The sequence below is a fragment of the Notamacropus eugenii genome, chromosome 3 (assembly GCF_028372415.1).
Source record: "Notamacropus eugenii isolate mMacEug1 chromosome 3, mMacEug1.pri_v2, whole genome shotgun sequence".
Classification (NCBI taxonomy): Eukaryota; Metazoa; Chordata; class Mammalia; order Diprotodontia; family Macropodidae; genus Notamacropus; species Notamacropus eugenii.
Window position 1 is genome coordinate 385,414,604 of NC_092874.1, and position 17,510 is coordinate 385,432,113.

General features: G+C 37.6%; 1 protein-coding gene across 1 annotated transcript in view; it reads left to right on the forward strand.

The window, feature by feature from the left end:
- Window positions 1-17,510, forward strand: part of GNA12 (G protein subunit alpha 12) — a 130,331-nt gene that overhangs the window by 103,354 nt on the left and 9,467 nt on the right. Inside the window, exon 3 of the mRNA XM_072597690.1 lies at window positions 17,139-17,189. Coding sequence (XP_072453791.1) covers window positions 17,139-17,189 — 51 coding nt within the window. The remainder of the gene's footprint in view (window positions 1-17,138; window positions 17,190-17,510) is intronic.

A 17,510-nucleotide genomic window follows, 5' to 3' on the forward strand; every position in this document is an offset into this window, starting at 1 on the left:
TGGTTTCCTTTTAACTGATCTTTTTTTCCACGCTGCAGTGCTGGAGGATTCAGAAATCAGTATTAGCCACAGATCTTGACATTGTTTTCCATTCAGAGCTCCTTCAACAAAGGAATCGATTAATAGAGGACATAACAGAGAGAATTTGGTTGTTATGTATGAAGATCATTTTAAATGCTACTGCATTAATTTGTCTCTATTGTTCTCTGTCATTAGGAAGGCATTTTGATAAAAAGACTTTTATCAAGAATATGGTGCCATACTCTAACCTTTATTTGAAAATGGTCTTTTTGGTTTTGTGGGGATGTCATTTTTTTCTTAAATTTTGTTAGTAATTAAGTAACAATGGTCAGTGATTTGCCATTGATGAAGAAGGGATTTTGGAAACATTCTCTGTTATAGAAGTACATGCCGTCAGTGACTTTAAATCATGTGAGAAAAGAGATTAGGTGGATAGGTGTATTTTGTAGTGAACTAGTCTTGTTTTTCAGAGATGTCATTTTGTGGAATGATGCCCTCTAGGGTCCACCTGTGATTTTTAGGAATCTGTTAATGACCAAGCCTTAAACACAATTCACTCTGGATCTCATGGATTGTAAAACAAACAATAGGTCCCTGCCTCAGCATCACTTAATGGTTATTTTTTGGGCCCTCCTGGCTCAGAGTGAATGTAACTAGTAACTGTTTCTCTTGGCCAGCAGTCCTGAGGGTCTTCCCCTCCCAGTTTGATTTGGTTTTTTGTTTTATTAAAGGGGCCATCCCTTGACTCACTTCTTAGAGAGGCCTATTCATTTGAATGGGCATTGCCTCACTCAAAGTGAGAACCTGGAAAGACCTTAGCTTAAAAGGACCAAGGTCTTCCTCTGCATCCTGGTCCCCTCTCCATTTGCCCTGATTGAAATCTGACCAGTGGACCCAGATGGCTTTGAACGAGAAAGTGAGGCTAATGGCCTTGAACAGCCCTTCCTCACTTAAATCAAAGTCCATTGCAAGTCATGTCAACATCTCCCTATGTCATGGTCCTCTTTAAGATTAAAGGACAAACCACACAACTCACAACCACAAGAAACCTCAGTAGGTATGTTTCAGTACATGTTTTACAAAAACCTGTTAAGGAATATCTACAGTGCATGTCAATCCAAAAAAATATTTTCTGATTCATAAATGTATGACAGTCAAAATGACTTAATTGAAATTAGGCATTAAACCTCAAAATATAAATCTTTCATACCTATTGTGAATCTGCAGGCATCTGTACAAATTTATTTAAATTCAATCTGTTAGTCAACAGGCATTTTTTTAAGTGCTTACTTTTGTGCCAATTCATGTGTTAAGCACTGAAGATGCAAGTGAAGCCAAAACAGAAAAGTCCCTGCCCTCAAGGAACTTTTATATTCTAGTGGGAGATGTGTGTGTGTGTTTGTCCCTCATTGCCAAAGAAGACCATGCCATCAGAGAAATAATGACATGACTTGCACTTGACTTTGTTTTGAGTGAGGAAGGGCTGTACAGGTCACCAGCCTCACTTCTCCTCCAGAGCCATGTGAATCCAGTGACCTGATATCCATCAGGATGACTAGAGATGACCCAGGATGAGGCAGTTGGGGTTAAGTGACTTGCCCATGGTCACACAGCTAGTGAGTGTCAGGTGTCTGAGGTGAGATTTGAACTCAGGTCCTCCTGACTCCTGCACTGGTGCTCTATTCACTGCATCACCTAGCTGCCCCATTCTAGTGGGAAAACAGCCCATGAAAGAGGAGCTGAAAATCAGAGGAGAGGAGGCAGGCCACACCTCCAGTCTCTGTCCTTTCTCACAATGGAGGTTTCAGGAATTATTCACCAGTTAAAAAAAGGGTTTATAGAAGCCAAGTCAGGAGGCTGCTGAGGTATGATGTCATAGTTTGGAGACACGTTATCAGGATCCGGGTTTCTCATCAAGTCCAGCTCTTTATTACCATATTTATATTTCTAGTCTTAAAACCCTAGGAGCAAGAAGTTCCATATATTTACCAACCTCTTTATGAATAAACTGTTGTTTTTATTTGATTAAAACCTGTTCCCTTTTCAAATTTTAGGAGGTACCTTTTGTAATTAGAGTTTTGGGAATCTGATGAAAAAACCTTTTGTAATTAGAGTTTTGGGAATCTGATGAAAAAACTCCCAAGTTCACAAGCTCCCTACCTTGCATGATTTTATAGAATTGGATACTGTCATGAGTATAAACTGCCCTAGCATCAAAGTCCTCTCCAGTCTTACCTAACTTTTCAGCTAAATTAAAAATATTGTAATTGCCTACTACATGCACTGGGTGTATGAAGATAAAAAATAAAATAGGCCCTGTCCTTGAGACTGCTCCACTCAGTAGTAAGAGACTAGGAGGCAGTGTGGGGCAGAGAAAAGAGGTTTGAATTTAAAATCAAATAATCTGAGTTTTGTTCCCATCTTTGCCACTTAATGTCTGCAAAGCATAAGGCAAATCATTTAACCTTTCTGTGCCTCAGTTTTCCCATGGTCTAGATGATCTGTAAGGTGCTTTCTAGCTCCAGATCTATGATTCTGTGGTCTCTTTCCACCCTTATTTCACACTACAGTTTTTGTTCAGACCAAATCCTGAGATCCTAGCCATTTCTCTCTGTGATCTGCCTTCTCTCCACCTACACCAATTCAGGGTTGTTGGGTTTTTTTTTTAACCCTCATTTTTTTTTTCTTACTCTGAATTTGACAAATACCATCATGAATATTTCCATATGAAAAAGAAGAGAAAAAATGTTGTTTATAAAATTCTGAATATTAAGTTCAGCTACATGTAATACATGTAAGTAAACATTTTAAGTGCTTGTTGTGTGCCAGACACTGTGCCAAACTGGGGGTACAAATAGGAAACAGAAAGACAGTCCCCTGTGCTGGAGGAGCTTCCAAACCTAATGGGGGGGGGGGGGAGATAACACCCAAAAAGAAGTTGAAAGCAGGCAGGGAGAAAGGAAAGTCCCTGGCAGGCAGTGGGATGTGATGGAAAAGTCCCACAAGAGTGCAGTGGGGTGGGAAGTGGAGAGATGGCTGGCCAGGGCCCCTTCCTTAAATGGAGCTTCCAGGAGGAGCTCTCCAATCCCCCCTCTGTTCCTAGTGCTCCCAGACACAAAGGCTGCTGATGGTCTAACTACTGGGGCTAATAGTCTTGCAGGAAGATGTGGTTTTTGGGAAGGTGAGGAAGTCAAAGGAGTACAGCCAGATGAAAAATCAATATTCACATTGCTTCTGGAAAGGGAGCGTCACTTGATTTTCCTATGACTTCTTTTACTGTCCTTGTGCCTTCCCATATAAGAACATCCTTTCCTAGGTGGTACCTTGTATTTCTTACCTTTCCCTTGGCTGGAATTGTAGGCTTACTGAGAATATGAACTGGTTTGATTGTTTTTTTGGTTTGTTTTTTTTTAATTTGTAGCTACAACTATTAGTACACGATCACTTAATAAATATTTTTTCATTAATTTCATTTATTATTTGTTAAATTAATTCATATGTGTGCATACATATACATATGTGTGTATATGGGTGTGTGTGTGTGTCTGTTCATGGAATGCTTTAGTTTTTAATCAGGAGAATTAATTATCCCAAGTCACGCAGGGAGTCTTGTCCAAGGCCACATAGCTAGTCAAGACTTGAGTTCAAATCCAACCTCAAACACTTACTAGCTGCACAACTTGGACAAGTCATTTAACCCTGCTTGCCTCAGTTTCCTCATTTGTAAAATGAGTTGGAGAAGGAAATGGCAAGCTGCTTGCGTATCTTTGCCAAGAAAACCCCAAGTGGGGTCACAGAGAGTTGGACCCAAGTGAAATGACTAAACAACAAAAGCTGGAAGAACCTGGAGGCAAATAACCTAGAATTATTAGTCTAAGCCCTCCCTGCCACTGACTTACTCTGACCCTGACCAAATCATTGAATTTGTCTTGGCTTCAGCTCCGTCTTAAAAATGGGGATAGTACTTCTACCACCTACCTCACATTTGTGATTCAAATGAGATGTTTATGAAAGAAGTTGGTAAAAATGTCTTGAGTATGTAATTACTCATAGAATATATACTACATGTTTCACAACAACAACATATTATGTAAAATTATATTTTATTGTAATATTGTATAATGCCATATGTTAAAATATATAATAGCATATAGTATTGCATAATGAATTCGGTAATAAACATACGTAATATATTTTTATGTAATGGGAAATGTAATATAGTATCACTGCTGTCATCAGTTGCAAAAATGTACTTATGTAGAAAATTTTTGCCCAGTAATATGGAATTAATGTTGTGTCGTACAGAATGTTCCCCAAACTGTACATACTTTATCAACCCTTAACTTTGTAGCATCTTTTTTCCCCAAAAAAATAAGCAAAGCAGTTATTAATAGTTAAAGCATGTATATATTTGCGGAGGAAAGCTCACATTTTTTGTATATAAAGGGGAGAAAACTGTATTCCCCCCAAATGCATGTGTGGCAAAATACACTTTTCAGGGGTATATATTTTTCCTGTATATAGGAAAGTGATTACAGGAAACACTTTGATACAAAACGAAAATGAGTCAGTCATAAGCATAATCATGAAGTAGTCTAGTAAAAAATCAAACATTAAAAGCTATATACAGTTCAGATGTTCCTCCTGTAGAAAGGGGAAAGGATTGTTATACCTGGGAGCATTAAAGTAACAAAGTGCAAGTTTCTAAGACTCATCTTTTTGCAACCAAATCTATGTCTAATGGTAATGTCTAAAGGTTACTTGTCAGATGCCGAAAATCCTAAAAATTGTCTTAACAAATGCTTGTTTCTCCTTGATTTTTTTTTGTGTAAATGGTTACAAAAATTTACTATCTGCAATTTATTCATATCATCGCTAATGGATTTCTTATTAACCAATGTTACTTGACACAAACTACTACACTTATTAGCAAAAAGAGCTTTGCCATGACCTTTGCTCTCTTTGCAGTTAGTACTTTTAAAGTGAAATATTTGGGGGTTCTAATTCTTCTTTAGTAATACTAACACCTGTCAGGGGAAAAAAAGCTAAGATTGATAGACTAGTTTTAACCTATCATTTTTTATAAACATTAGAGATATCTACCCCAGTAACTTAAAAGAGGAGGAAGAAAAAAGATTATGTCAGAAAGTATCCAATCAAGGAAGTACAAATCAAGAAGTCCAAGTAAAGGCTATATTGATTTCAAACAATTGAAGAAAATTTCTCATTTTGGGTCAACCAGATCTCTGGATACCAAGATTTGATAGTCAATTTGATAAATTAACTAGATCTTATCTTCCAGCTTAGTAAACTTATATTTTGCAAAGTAAACTTATACTTTGAAAGTATACTTATACTTTCCCTAAGTTCCTAATGCTCTTCTATCACTATGTGTTTTCTAACTGGTTATAAATATTCAATAATTTCTGAATATGGAGTTCCTACTATCTCCATGTGTTTTGTGTTGCCATTGATTGGCTCTAATACATTTAAAGAAGAAATCAAATCTGTCTGTTGGAATGTCTCTTGCAAGTTGTTCTCTTGAAATTCCATGCCATTGCAGAGAACTGGTGAGGGTAGGGATTGTGCTAGACCTAGAGTCAGCAAAGAACCGGGTTCACATCCTGTCTGTAACACTTAATTAGCTGTATGATCACAGCCATAGCTGAGTCACCTTTCCTCACTGAGCTTCTCTTCCACCTCTGTAAAATGGGAATGATAAATAAGAGTTGTACTGATCTCAAAGTGCTGTAAAAATCAAATGAGATGATTTATAGAAAAATGTTTTTCAAACCTCAGAGTTCTAGATGAAAGTTTCATTGTCATGATACCATTTCTTCAGAGAAATTGGGATCTCACACTTGATAGAATTCCACCAAAGTCTTCCTACTTTGCTTTATTATGACATGAAAGAGACTTGAGGTTCTCAGAAACTGTGCCAACAGGTCTATATATAAATTTTGTATGTAGTTCTATGTGTATGTTTCCCCTGATAGATCGTAAGCTCCTTAAGGGTAGACATTGTGCTTTTTTTTCTTTGTAATCCAAGCTTCTACCACAGTGCCTGGCATTCAGCAAGTGCTTAATTAATTCTTGTTGGTGGACTAAAAGGCTTCAGAGTATGGACCTGTTGATGGACTACGTATCTGTTTTCTGAGAAGCAGCCATGAGAAGCTGAGAGAGGCTCATTACCAGAAGATTGGTCACAGGGTACTGGATACTTTAGCAACAGCACCTCAAGAAAATGTCTGCCAGGGCATGAATTGGTATTAGCATGGGGAATCGCTACACTGATGAAATCATAAGTTTTTTGAAGTATTGAAGAAATTTTTTAAAAACATAATTTGAAACTCAGAGAAGGGGTTCTTCTCAATGTGGAGCTCTAGCCTCATTTCATGCCTGCTGTTTGCATTTCTAGATTCTCGACATCAGACGACTCACAATGCTGCCAAACAATGGGAACATCATCTCCTATTCCTTTGCTTAGTCCCAGTTGGCCCACTCATGGCTCAGAGGTTATGTTTTGCTGTGGAAGAAAAATTTTGCACAACTAAAGTGACTCACTCAGAACTGGTGATAACTTTAGTTTTGTCTAGTAACACTACATTTCAAAAATAGAAGGGTCGGATAGCTTAATTTACAAAAATGATATTTTTTCCAATAGTCTGATTATTTTAACTGGGACCCTTTTTTTTTTTAAGTTGGGTACTTAAAATCATTAATAGCTATAATTACCCCTGAAGTTGATAGAAAGTGTAGCTTACTTTCTAGGAGCCTGTGAACCAGAGAAAATACATTGGACAAATGCAGGGTCAGTAAATGTTGCTGATTTTTAATTGAGTTTTTTATTTTTAAAATGGAAAAGATCTGGGCATGTTTGTAGGCTTCTGGTGGAAATGGGAACGTGGGGTAAAGGGCACAGGTAGAGGAGTTCATCTTGGCAAAGAGGAGGACAACATATTCTTCAGAGACTAGAGCAAAGGAATAGGAGAGGAAATAAAAATTTAGAGTTTTTTAGTTGTGAAAAAAGAAAGATGATACTTTCATTACAGATTTAATCTCTGCTGTAATTCACTGACACTATTACTGAGTTTTAACAACACAATCTGGTTTTTGAAAGTTATCAGTTCATGAAAAGTCAGAACTTTAGCAGTATATTAAGAAGCTCCTTTTTAGTTGACTCTACAATTTCAGCAGTGTATATGTGCCCTACACCCATGTAAATTGCAACCCCACCACAGGTTTTAACTCATCTTGTACAGTTTTTGTCATTGGGTTCATTAGTAAACATTTGTTAGGAGCAGTTAGGTGGCCCAGTGGATAGAGCACCAGTGCAGGCATCAGGAGGACCTGAGTTCAAATCTCACCTTAGACACTTGACACTCACTAGCTGTGTGGCCTTGGGCAAGTCACTTAACCCCAATTGCCTCATCCTGGGTCATCTCCAATCATCCTGCTGAATATCTGGTCACTGGATTCAGATGGCTCTGGAGGAGAAGTGAGGCTGGTGACCTGCACAGCCCTCCGTCACTCAAAACAAAGTCAAGTGCAAGTCATGTCATTATTTCTCTGATGGCACGGCCTTCTTTGGCAATGAAGGACGAATACACAAACATTTGTTCAGCACCTACTTTGGGTCAGGCACTGTGCTAAGCCCTGGGATAGTCAGTCCCTGACCTCAAGGAACTTGATATCCAATGAGGGAAGACAGCCTATAAAAGGAAGCTGGAAGACAGGAGTTTACCTGGAGACATTCAAGCACACAATAAAGTCCAGAGGAATATAGCTGGGTGGGAAATATTTATGTTACCATAATTAGTAAATAAAATGCTGAACTTGGAGCCAGGATGGCTTGGTTTCAAATACTATATTACATACTTACTATGTGAAGCTAGGCAAATGACTTAACCTCCCTGGGCCTCAATTACCCCATCTGTAAAATGAGAATTATAATAACTCCTCTCTCTGAAATTGTTGGGATAATTACATGAGAAAATTGAGGAAAGTACTTCCCAAACCTTAAAGTCCTGTAGGATGGTCAGTTATTATCAGTATTAAATCTACCCAGTGACTAGAGGCCTTTTTCTTGTTCTTTTAGTATTTGGAAATATAGATGTACCCCTACTACCTGTCTCTTTTTTTCAAAATGTTACCCACCTATCTCCTTTTACATATTCTTGATGATGCCTTTTATGCCTCTTCTGGAGTTTTGATAAGATGCCAGAAACTACTTATCTGGAATGGTTTAAGTAGAATAATTTTTAAAAACACAATCTGAGAAAATTTTCTTTTCATAATAATTGACACTTATATGAGCATTTAACTTTCTTTTCAAAGTACTTTCATATTCATTATTTTATTTTCACAACACTCCAGTAACAGTAACTTAACTAGTAAAATCTGAACTCCAAACTAGTATTTCTGGGAGCTCTTTGTTAATTTTTAAAACAGTTCATCAACAAACACTTATTGAGCAGAGACAAAGATGAAGCAGCCATTGTCCTCCAGGAGCTTCCATTCTATGAGGAGAGACTACATATACCAATACATACCAAATAAATACAAGGGGGTGGGGGTGGGAATGAGGGAAGGGAATGACTGGGTCCTAGATCAGAATAAGTCTTCATGTAGGTATCACTTGGTAGAATTCTGAAGAAAGAAAAGGGATTCTAAGTGGCAGAGTTGAGGTAGGTGTACATACCAGGCATGGAGAACACCTAGTGCAAAGATGTGGAGATGAGAGCCAGATCACCATGCATAAGGAGCAGTAATAAAGCCAGGGTGCCTGCGCCATGGAATGCAGATAGGGGGATGGTTTATCATAAGATCGAAAGGAGAATTAGAGCCAGGTTGTGAAGGGCAATAGAGATCATTGGTGTTTTTGGGGAGTGACAAAGTTACACTTACGCTTTAGGAAAGTCTCTTTGGTGGCTGTGTGGTGGATCGTTTGGAGAGAGGAGAGACTTAAGTAGGGAAACCAATTAGGAGAATATTGCAACAATTCAGGTGAGTCATGATGAGCGCCTGCTAAGATAATAGTGGTATTGAGTGAAGAGGGGGGAAGGAGTGCAAAACATTGTGGAGGTAAAACAATATCTGACTGCTGATTGGATATGTAGGATGGAGGAGAATGAGGAATTATGGATGTCAGTTTTGTTAAAACAAATGCTGGGAAGGATGACAATATCTGCAATCTAGAAAAATAGGAAACTTAGGAAAGGAAGTGATTTTAGGGGAAATGGGCATGTTAAAGTTGAGAATGGCTAAAGGTGTATCCACTTTGATTCAGCAGGAATTTTGGAGATATACTCTTGGAACCTCTAAAAGATCTGCATGGAATGTGAATGAATGAAACACATAGTTAAGCATTTATGTGCCAAGTATTATGCTAAGTGCTGGGCATATAAATAGAAAAGATGAGACAAGAATGTGAACTATAATTGGGGAAGACAACACAACAGAAAGTTCATCTGCAGGGCAAGTTGAAACGCCCTGTAGTCCTTAGGGTGCAGCCAATAGGACAGATGACAAGGCCCTAAAGAGTTGTCTTTAGGTTACATAAGTAGTTATGATGACGATGCTAGAGAAGGATGGTTAGGTTAGGGTAATAGTGTTAGAGGACTGCAGAACATAGAGGATAGGAAATCCTGGAGGATCTTAGGAGGTATTAGTGGCAGTGGTAAGGCCTGCAAGTCCTCAATGTCATCAGCAAGTATGGAATTAAGCTCTGTGAGCAGGCACTGCTAGAAATAAGAGCAAAAACATAGAGGTGGGGATCCCTTGATAATGTCCACTCTAAGCCTTTATGATCACTTTTCTAAATATTCTAAATGTATCCATCCCTTTTAATAACAATTTTGCCAGTAATCAAAGTTGAACTCAGTGGCCTAGAGTTTACTTTTACCTTTTTAAAAATCAGGGTAATTGCCCTTTTCCAGTCCTCCAGTACATTTCCCATTCCCCATGAGCCTTCAACATATCAGTGACATCTGCCAGTTCTTTGTCGTGTAGTTCATCAGTATTAGACCATCTAGATGCTTACTTGTGTCATTTTATTTATATTGGCTCTCTACAATAGAACTTGTTCTATTTTTTTTTGTAATCCAGAGGTTTCTCATTGGCAGAGAAAACAAAAGCAAAGTTACAATTGAGCATCTCTGCCTTTTTTACTCAGGATATTACCTAATCTCATAGTACAGTAACCTGCATACCATAGGATGAAATCCAGACCCTCTCAGAGGGCCCGCTCATATCACACCTACTTCATGATGCAAGAAAAGATGCTACAAAGTTGAGGGGCTGGTAAAGCATGTACATTTATTTGGAGGGATACTCTGTATGATGCAAGACTAAATTAAAACTCTGCATGTGTATGTGTTGAAGGAAATAGCATTTCCAGTTTGACTAAAGCATAAAATGTGTTTGTCCTTCATTGCCAAAGAAGACCATGCCATCAGAGAAATGATGACAAGACTTGCACTTGACTTTGTTTTGAGTGAGGGAGGGCTGTGCAGGTCCCCAGTCTCTCACTTCTCCTCCAGAGCCATCTGAATCCAGTGACCAGATATTCATCAGGATGACTGGAGATGACCCAGGATGAGGCAATTGGGGTTAAGTGACTTGCCCAAGGTCACACAACTAGTGAGTGTCAAGTATCTGAAGTGAGATTTGAACTCAGGTCCTCCTGACTCCTGCACTGGTGCTCTATCCACTGTACCACCTAGCTGAAAATACACACAGCATGAAGGAGCATAGCATATGTGGTAAGAGTGAAAAGTTATTTTGGAGCCAGAATATAGAGGGACTTAAATTCTAGACTGTGTTGTTTTTACTTAATATTGGTGGGCAGTGGAGAACCACTGAATGGTTTTGAGCAGTAGAGTGCTGTGATCATAAGTGTGTATTGGGAATATTAATCTGGTTTTGAAGTTTCTAATAGGGATTGAAATGGGGGAAAAATTTAAAGTGAGCAAACCTATTTAGAGATAATGGCCTAGGAGAAATTTAAGCAATTACAAAAACAAAACAGTATTTTTTTAAAAGAGAGATGATGGCAAAAACCTAGGTGAAACATAATGAGGGGTCTGAAACAATAATGAGTAGAAGTAAGGGTGTAAGATGTATTATGGAAGGAAATTCTAAAGGATTTACTAACTGGTTGATATGGAAAAGGAAGGGAGGCCTCAAAAGTGGTTCAGGTTTTGAGTTTGAGTAGCTAGTACTTCTTAGAGAAATGTATTTGGGAGGACAGAGGGAAATATTTGTTTTTCGCTATGCTGAGTTTGAGATATTAGCAAGGCAACAAGATAGGTAGAGGGGGATCTAGTAGGTACGAATGAATGAACAGCAAACACTGGAGAAGGAAGAAAAGCTAAATAGTCTATGCCCTCTAAGAGATTACACATATGGGAGAGTGGTGGTCTGGGAAATCACTAGGATGGTGAACTGAACAAAAGGCAATCTGTTGACATCCTTTGTGGAGACAATGGTGATATTGATTTGATTACAGTTCTTAGAGCAAGAGAGGTAGGAAGGATTGGGAATTTGGAGCAGCGAAGTGAAAAATGATAGAGGTGAAGACAAGGATAGCTGGACCCAGGAAGCTCAGGACTGAGTGGCTTCGCTCCTCCTGGTTGGACAAGATATTTGAAAATGTAGCTCTGGAGTTGAGAAAAGATTTGAGACTAGATACTTAAATATGAAAGTCATCCAGTAATAATTGGAGCTATGGGAGTGAAGGAGATTGCCAGTTTGGTTCATCTCTCATGTGAAACATAAGCTTGACCAAAGGCACTTGTGCATATCACCAAACAGAACTGTTCCTCTCCTTTTGAAATTGATGACCTTGTTCCCTTTACCTTTTATCACTGTGGGGGAGGGGAGTGGGAGAGAAGGAGGAAGAGGTTATAGAAATTGTCAAACCTGTCTTCTTGACTTGAGTTCAGTAGGTTTGTCAGTTTCACCTAGAGACTAGTATTCTTCCTTGAATGGGAGATAGAAAGAGAGCTGTGTTCTCAATGGCCATTGTTCATTATTCTTTAAAAAAAAAAAAAAAAGTTATTTAAACACTTGTTTCACTTAATCTACAGCACAGTAGCTCCTCAAACAGGAGGGAGGGGGGGAGAAAGGGGGACATGTTAAATGTTTAGTGTGCTCTCTATCACGTGTTGTACACGAAGAGATTTATATAATGTGTAATTTGACATTCCTCTTCCTTAAGTACTAAGTTGTTATTTCCATACTAACAACACAAATTCAGCTACATGCATTCATCTGGAGTGTTTCAATTTTCACACTGCTCATTTTATTTCAAAAGTATGCTTGAATTTTTACGGGTCATTCTGATGAGCTGATGCTGTGGGAAATGTGGGTCTGTTATAGATGATCTTCCTGTAGGCAGAATGCCAAGTCATTCTGATTATTCAGACTCTGATGTGTTGTGTTCAAATTCAGTCCAGGAGAATAATAAAGTGTCTGAACTTATCTGTCATTATACAGTAATCATGAGTTTGAATGTAAATGATTCATATTCTCCTTACAGTTTCCCCCTCAGTGTTTAGAGACCCTTGTCATGCCATATTCTGTCAAATTAAATGATGACATTTTAGTGTAGGACCTATCTGTATGGTTGAGGCTTAGACTGAAATGATATGAAACTAGAGGCCTTTCCTCTCATAAGTATGTGGTCCTTCCTCTAATGAATTGATGCCACCGACCATGCAGAATAGAAAAATATCACAAATCAAAATATATAAATTCAAGGTTACAAAATACTGCTGGGGATATTTGGGAACATTTTAAGATGTTTCCAGATTGGATTTTTTCAAAGACCATTTCTTGACTTCAGCCACCTCACTCCTGTATCTTTGAGTAAATCATTTATTCCCAGGTTCTCCTCAACAAAATACAGATAATATATTCTCACAGTGGTGATGTTAATATTTGCCAGTTATTCTATACAGTTATTTCATAAAAATGGCCTAGCCTATTAGGTATACAACTCAAGTCACTGATGGTCTTGCTGTCTGGAAGAGAGATTTGATAGTTCTTACAGTAGCCAGTTTCTTCCTGTCTTTCTGCGTATTAGTAAAAGAGAACAAGAGTGAAAGAGTGTCTAAAAATAAATTAATTATAAAAAATTAAAATTCAAAATCTTATGGAAGAGAATGTTGAAAACTGAAACTTTTTTTTTAAAAAAAGGAGTGAAATGGTTTCTGAATTGCTGCGTTTGTACAACTTTCTTCTACTTAGTTTATTTATCTCTCAGAAATAAAGGGGTAAGTATTAGTTTTGTATTCCAAGGAGATTGTGTTTGTGTGTGTATTTATAGCAGTTCTTTTTTTAGTAGCTAAGAATTGGACATTGAGGGGCAATGCCCATCAGTTGGGGAATGGCTGAACAAGTTGTAGAATATGATTGTAATGGAATATTATTGTGCCATAAGAAATGATGAGCAGGATGATTTTAGAAAAACACTTGGAAAGACTTTCATGAACTGATCTAGAGTGAAGTGAACAGAACCAGGAAAACATTGTACATAGTAACTGCAGTCTTATATGATGAAGAACTGCGAATGACTTAGATATTCTCAGCAATACGGTGATACAAGACTATCCCAAAGGACTCACGATGAAAAATGCTCTCTGCTGACAGAAAAGAATTGATGGCATCTAAATACATACTGAAGCATACTAATATTCTTTCTTTCCTTTTTCCTGCCTTTCTTTGAAGTTTTTCCCCCCACGAAATGACTAATATGGAAATGTTTTACATGATTTCACATGTATAACCTATATCAGATTGTTCACTCTCTAAGGGAGGGGAGAGAGGAAGGGATAGAATTTGGAACTCAAATTGGAATGTCAAAAAAATTATTTTTACTTGTAACTGGGGAGAAAATAAAATACTTTTTAAAAAAAGAAGTAAAGGGATATCTGGAATATCCACAGTCCTTAAATCTCGTGGAATATGACAACCTCTGAGGGGAACTAAATTTCAGTTACTGTAATTAACTTCAGAGATTTATAGGAAAAGTGGATGGAGAAAAGCTTAATGCTTTTAGGAAGCTTTCATTAAACTTACTTTTCAAGGCCTTAAAACTGTAACTGGTTATGATATAGTTCCGTAGGAGGTAAGAGAGGAAGAGATTTTAGGGGAAGGTGTAAGTAATAAATCAGGTAAGTTTGTTATCCATCCCAACAACTTTAACACTTGCACAGCTGTTTCCTGTGTTGAACGTGGGAGGAGGCAGGATGTGCAGACAAAGCAAGGACATTTTTTTTTAATTCTTAGTATCTTATTTTTCCACAATTACATGTAAAAACAATTTTTAACATTTGTTTTTATAACTTTGATTTGTTCCTTTACAAGGCATTCTCTGTTCCTATGCAATTACTCTCCACCCAGATCCTTGCAACTTAGTAGATTTCAGCTACTCTTTTCTCCTCTCTCTAGTGCCTCCGTGATACTTGGTAGAATAGAAATATGTCAAACAATTTCCAATCAACCCAACTCCACTCCATACACTGAGGGGCATACAGTGATCAGTGTAAGTGGAATATAACACAGATGAAAAATTAATGCTAAATTCTTCCTGCTCTTTGCTACATTATTGCTGATTAGGAAAGTTAATTGCACCACAATGGTCACTCCCAGATTTATTAAAATCTTCAGCAGAGACTTTACTAATTCTCATTCTGATAGCTCTGCTGCTGAACTAGCTGTTCAACCTTTGCCAAGTTAGGTAGGAATTAGGATTTCTCTGCTTGAACCTGGAGGAAGACATAGGTAGGAACAGTTGGTGGAAGTCACAAGATTCCTATAAATTAAATCTTCTTAGCAAGTTAGAGCTGTCTCAAAGTGAAATTGACAGGTATATGTTGGATGGGATGGCTTCTGAAGGTCCCTTCTGGCTCTTAGATCTTGTGATCTTGCTCCATGTACCTCAGTTGACCTAGGCATTAACTTCTTCTATTATAAAATTAAGAGGTTGGGCCATATAACCTTTAAGGCCCCTTTCAGTTTTAAAATAATGTTTTTCCAATTCTTGAACTATTAGTATACATTTCCAACCTCCATTTACTCATCACTTATTTCCCTGTTAATCCCCTATAACCTGATTTCTGTCCCCACCATTTTGTTGTCACTTGGCTGTACTGTGAGTACAGCCACAACTTTTAGAAGAAACCAGGGAATATACACCCATAGAGCTAACTTTGGCAGTGATTTTTTCCTCTTTGAGGAAAACTTGTAAACTTCTTTTGATCAAGGTCTTTTTAGGAAGAGGAATGTTACCATGTTGCTTAAAGAACATTCTGTTTATGGGATTTAATGTAAGATGCTCTGATGTAAACCTCATTTCTGCTAAACTCCTTTCCAGGCTCCATAGAGTTTTTGTCAGAGAGCCTCTTTCCTCAACAATTTCTGTTCTTGGGTTTATCAGTCACAAAACTACCATAGTCAGTTGCCTCTGAGCCTTGTTTATCTAGTTGGTTCCACTGCTTTACTTTTTTATTCTTTAATCAGGAACAAATAGTTGTGATTATTGTTGAGATATGATAATGCAATGCCCCAAAATACTTCCTTTTCCCTCACATTATTTCCCTTGAGATTCTAGACCTAAATCCAGATAGATATGACCTAAATAAAGGTCATGTCATTTTTTTTTAATTGAGAGAGAGAAGAGAATGGATTCATAGATACAGAATCTGGGAACCAAAATATATAGGCTGTTGGTGTAAGTATGTAAAATAAAAACTATTTCCCAAAAAAAGTATCAACAAGCATGAATAAATAATTTTCATAAGAATTCCAAATAAATATATGATGATTGTTCCAAATCATTAATAGCAAGACAAACTTAAAACAACTCTGAGGTATTGCCCAACATCCCTCGAAGTAACAAAAATGACAAAAAAAAAATGAAAATTAGTAATGTTGAAGGTATGGTGGAAGACAAACACATTGAATGTACCATTGAAGCTTTGGATTTGTCCAAGGATTATGAAAAGCACCTTGAAGTTATATGAGAAAAACTGCTAATACCCTTTGACCCAGTAGTGCCATTACTGGACATATACCCCAAATAGGTCAAAGGCAGGAAGAAAAGAGATAGAGATACACACACACACACACACACACACACACACACACTCTCTCTCTCTCTCTCTCTCTCTCTCTCTCTCTCTCTCTCTCCTCTCCCTCTCCCTCTCCCTCTCTCTCCTCTTCTCCTCCACTGTCCTCTCTCCCTTTCTCCCTCTCCCAGAAGTATTTTTTATGGTAGCCAAAAGTGGGAGACACAGTTGAGACATAGACTTATCTCAGTTGTGAAATAACTCAACAACTGTGGTGTATGAATGTAATGGAACACTATTGTGCCATAAAAAATAACAACATATGAGAAATTCAGAGAAATGGGGGAAGACTTTTACATGAACTGTTCCAGAAGTAAGCACAACCAGGGCAAGAGGTAATTGAATTCTGGGTGCAGTGACTAATTTCTGTTTAGAGAATTTAGGATAAGACATGATTCTTTCCCCTCACTGGAAAGGAGAGGGGGGAACTATGGTTGTGGAGTGTGCTCTATACTACTAGAAGTAGTTACCTATTAGTTTTATGTAAATGTTTTAAGGTTTTACCTTTGTTAAAAGGTTGGAGTTGGGGGGGTGTGAGAGAGATCTAAGGGGAAATAACTGTGGTATAAAAACAAAATCATCAATCTATCAAAGTATCAAACATTACTACTACTACTAATAACTTTCTGATTTCATGTATCCTCTGTATTCACTAATTTGGGATTCAGAAGAGACATTACCAGAAATGCAGGGTCAGCAATTGAGTAGTTAAATTTACTATTAAAATTGTAGTGTTTTTGCTAGAGTTGTTTGTTTTTAGTTAAGCACAGCAAAGCTGTTTTGTATTACAGCCCACTGCTCATCTGATTCATTCCCAGCCTAAATATCACTAGAGCAGCTGTATATTAGTGTCTTTTTTAATTCTTTTTTACTTTCTTTTTCTGCTTGCAAAGAAGAAAAATGAAAACCACTTCAGCTTGAAAATTTCTCTATTTTCTTTATAGCAGCAAGATTGAGTCACAGATATTTTTCCTTCTTTAACAGGGTGAATCTGTGAAGTATTTCCTGGATAATTTGGACCGGATTGGCCAACTGGTGAGCAAAGACCCCTGCCACTAGAAATTAGGGGAAATTTTATGAAATAGAATTAGAAGACTTTTGTTTGAGACCAATGCTCTCTTTTAAGTCAAAAATATTTTAGTGTGAAATATGGGCTGTTTTTGTAATGTGATAATATGATAGTCAGTATTTATATAGGTCATTACAGTTTACAGAATGCTTTGCATTATCTCATTTTATCAACATGAATATCATAACTTTGTACATCTTTATATCTGTTATTTTGTGTTAGACTGGAAGGGGAAATGAGATTCCAGCAGTAAGAATTTCCTCACTCAAAGAGGGGAAGTTCTCAAC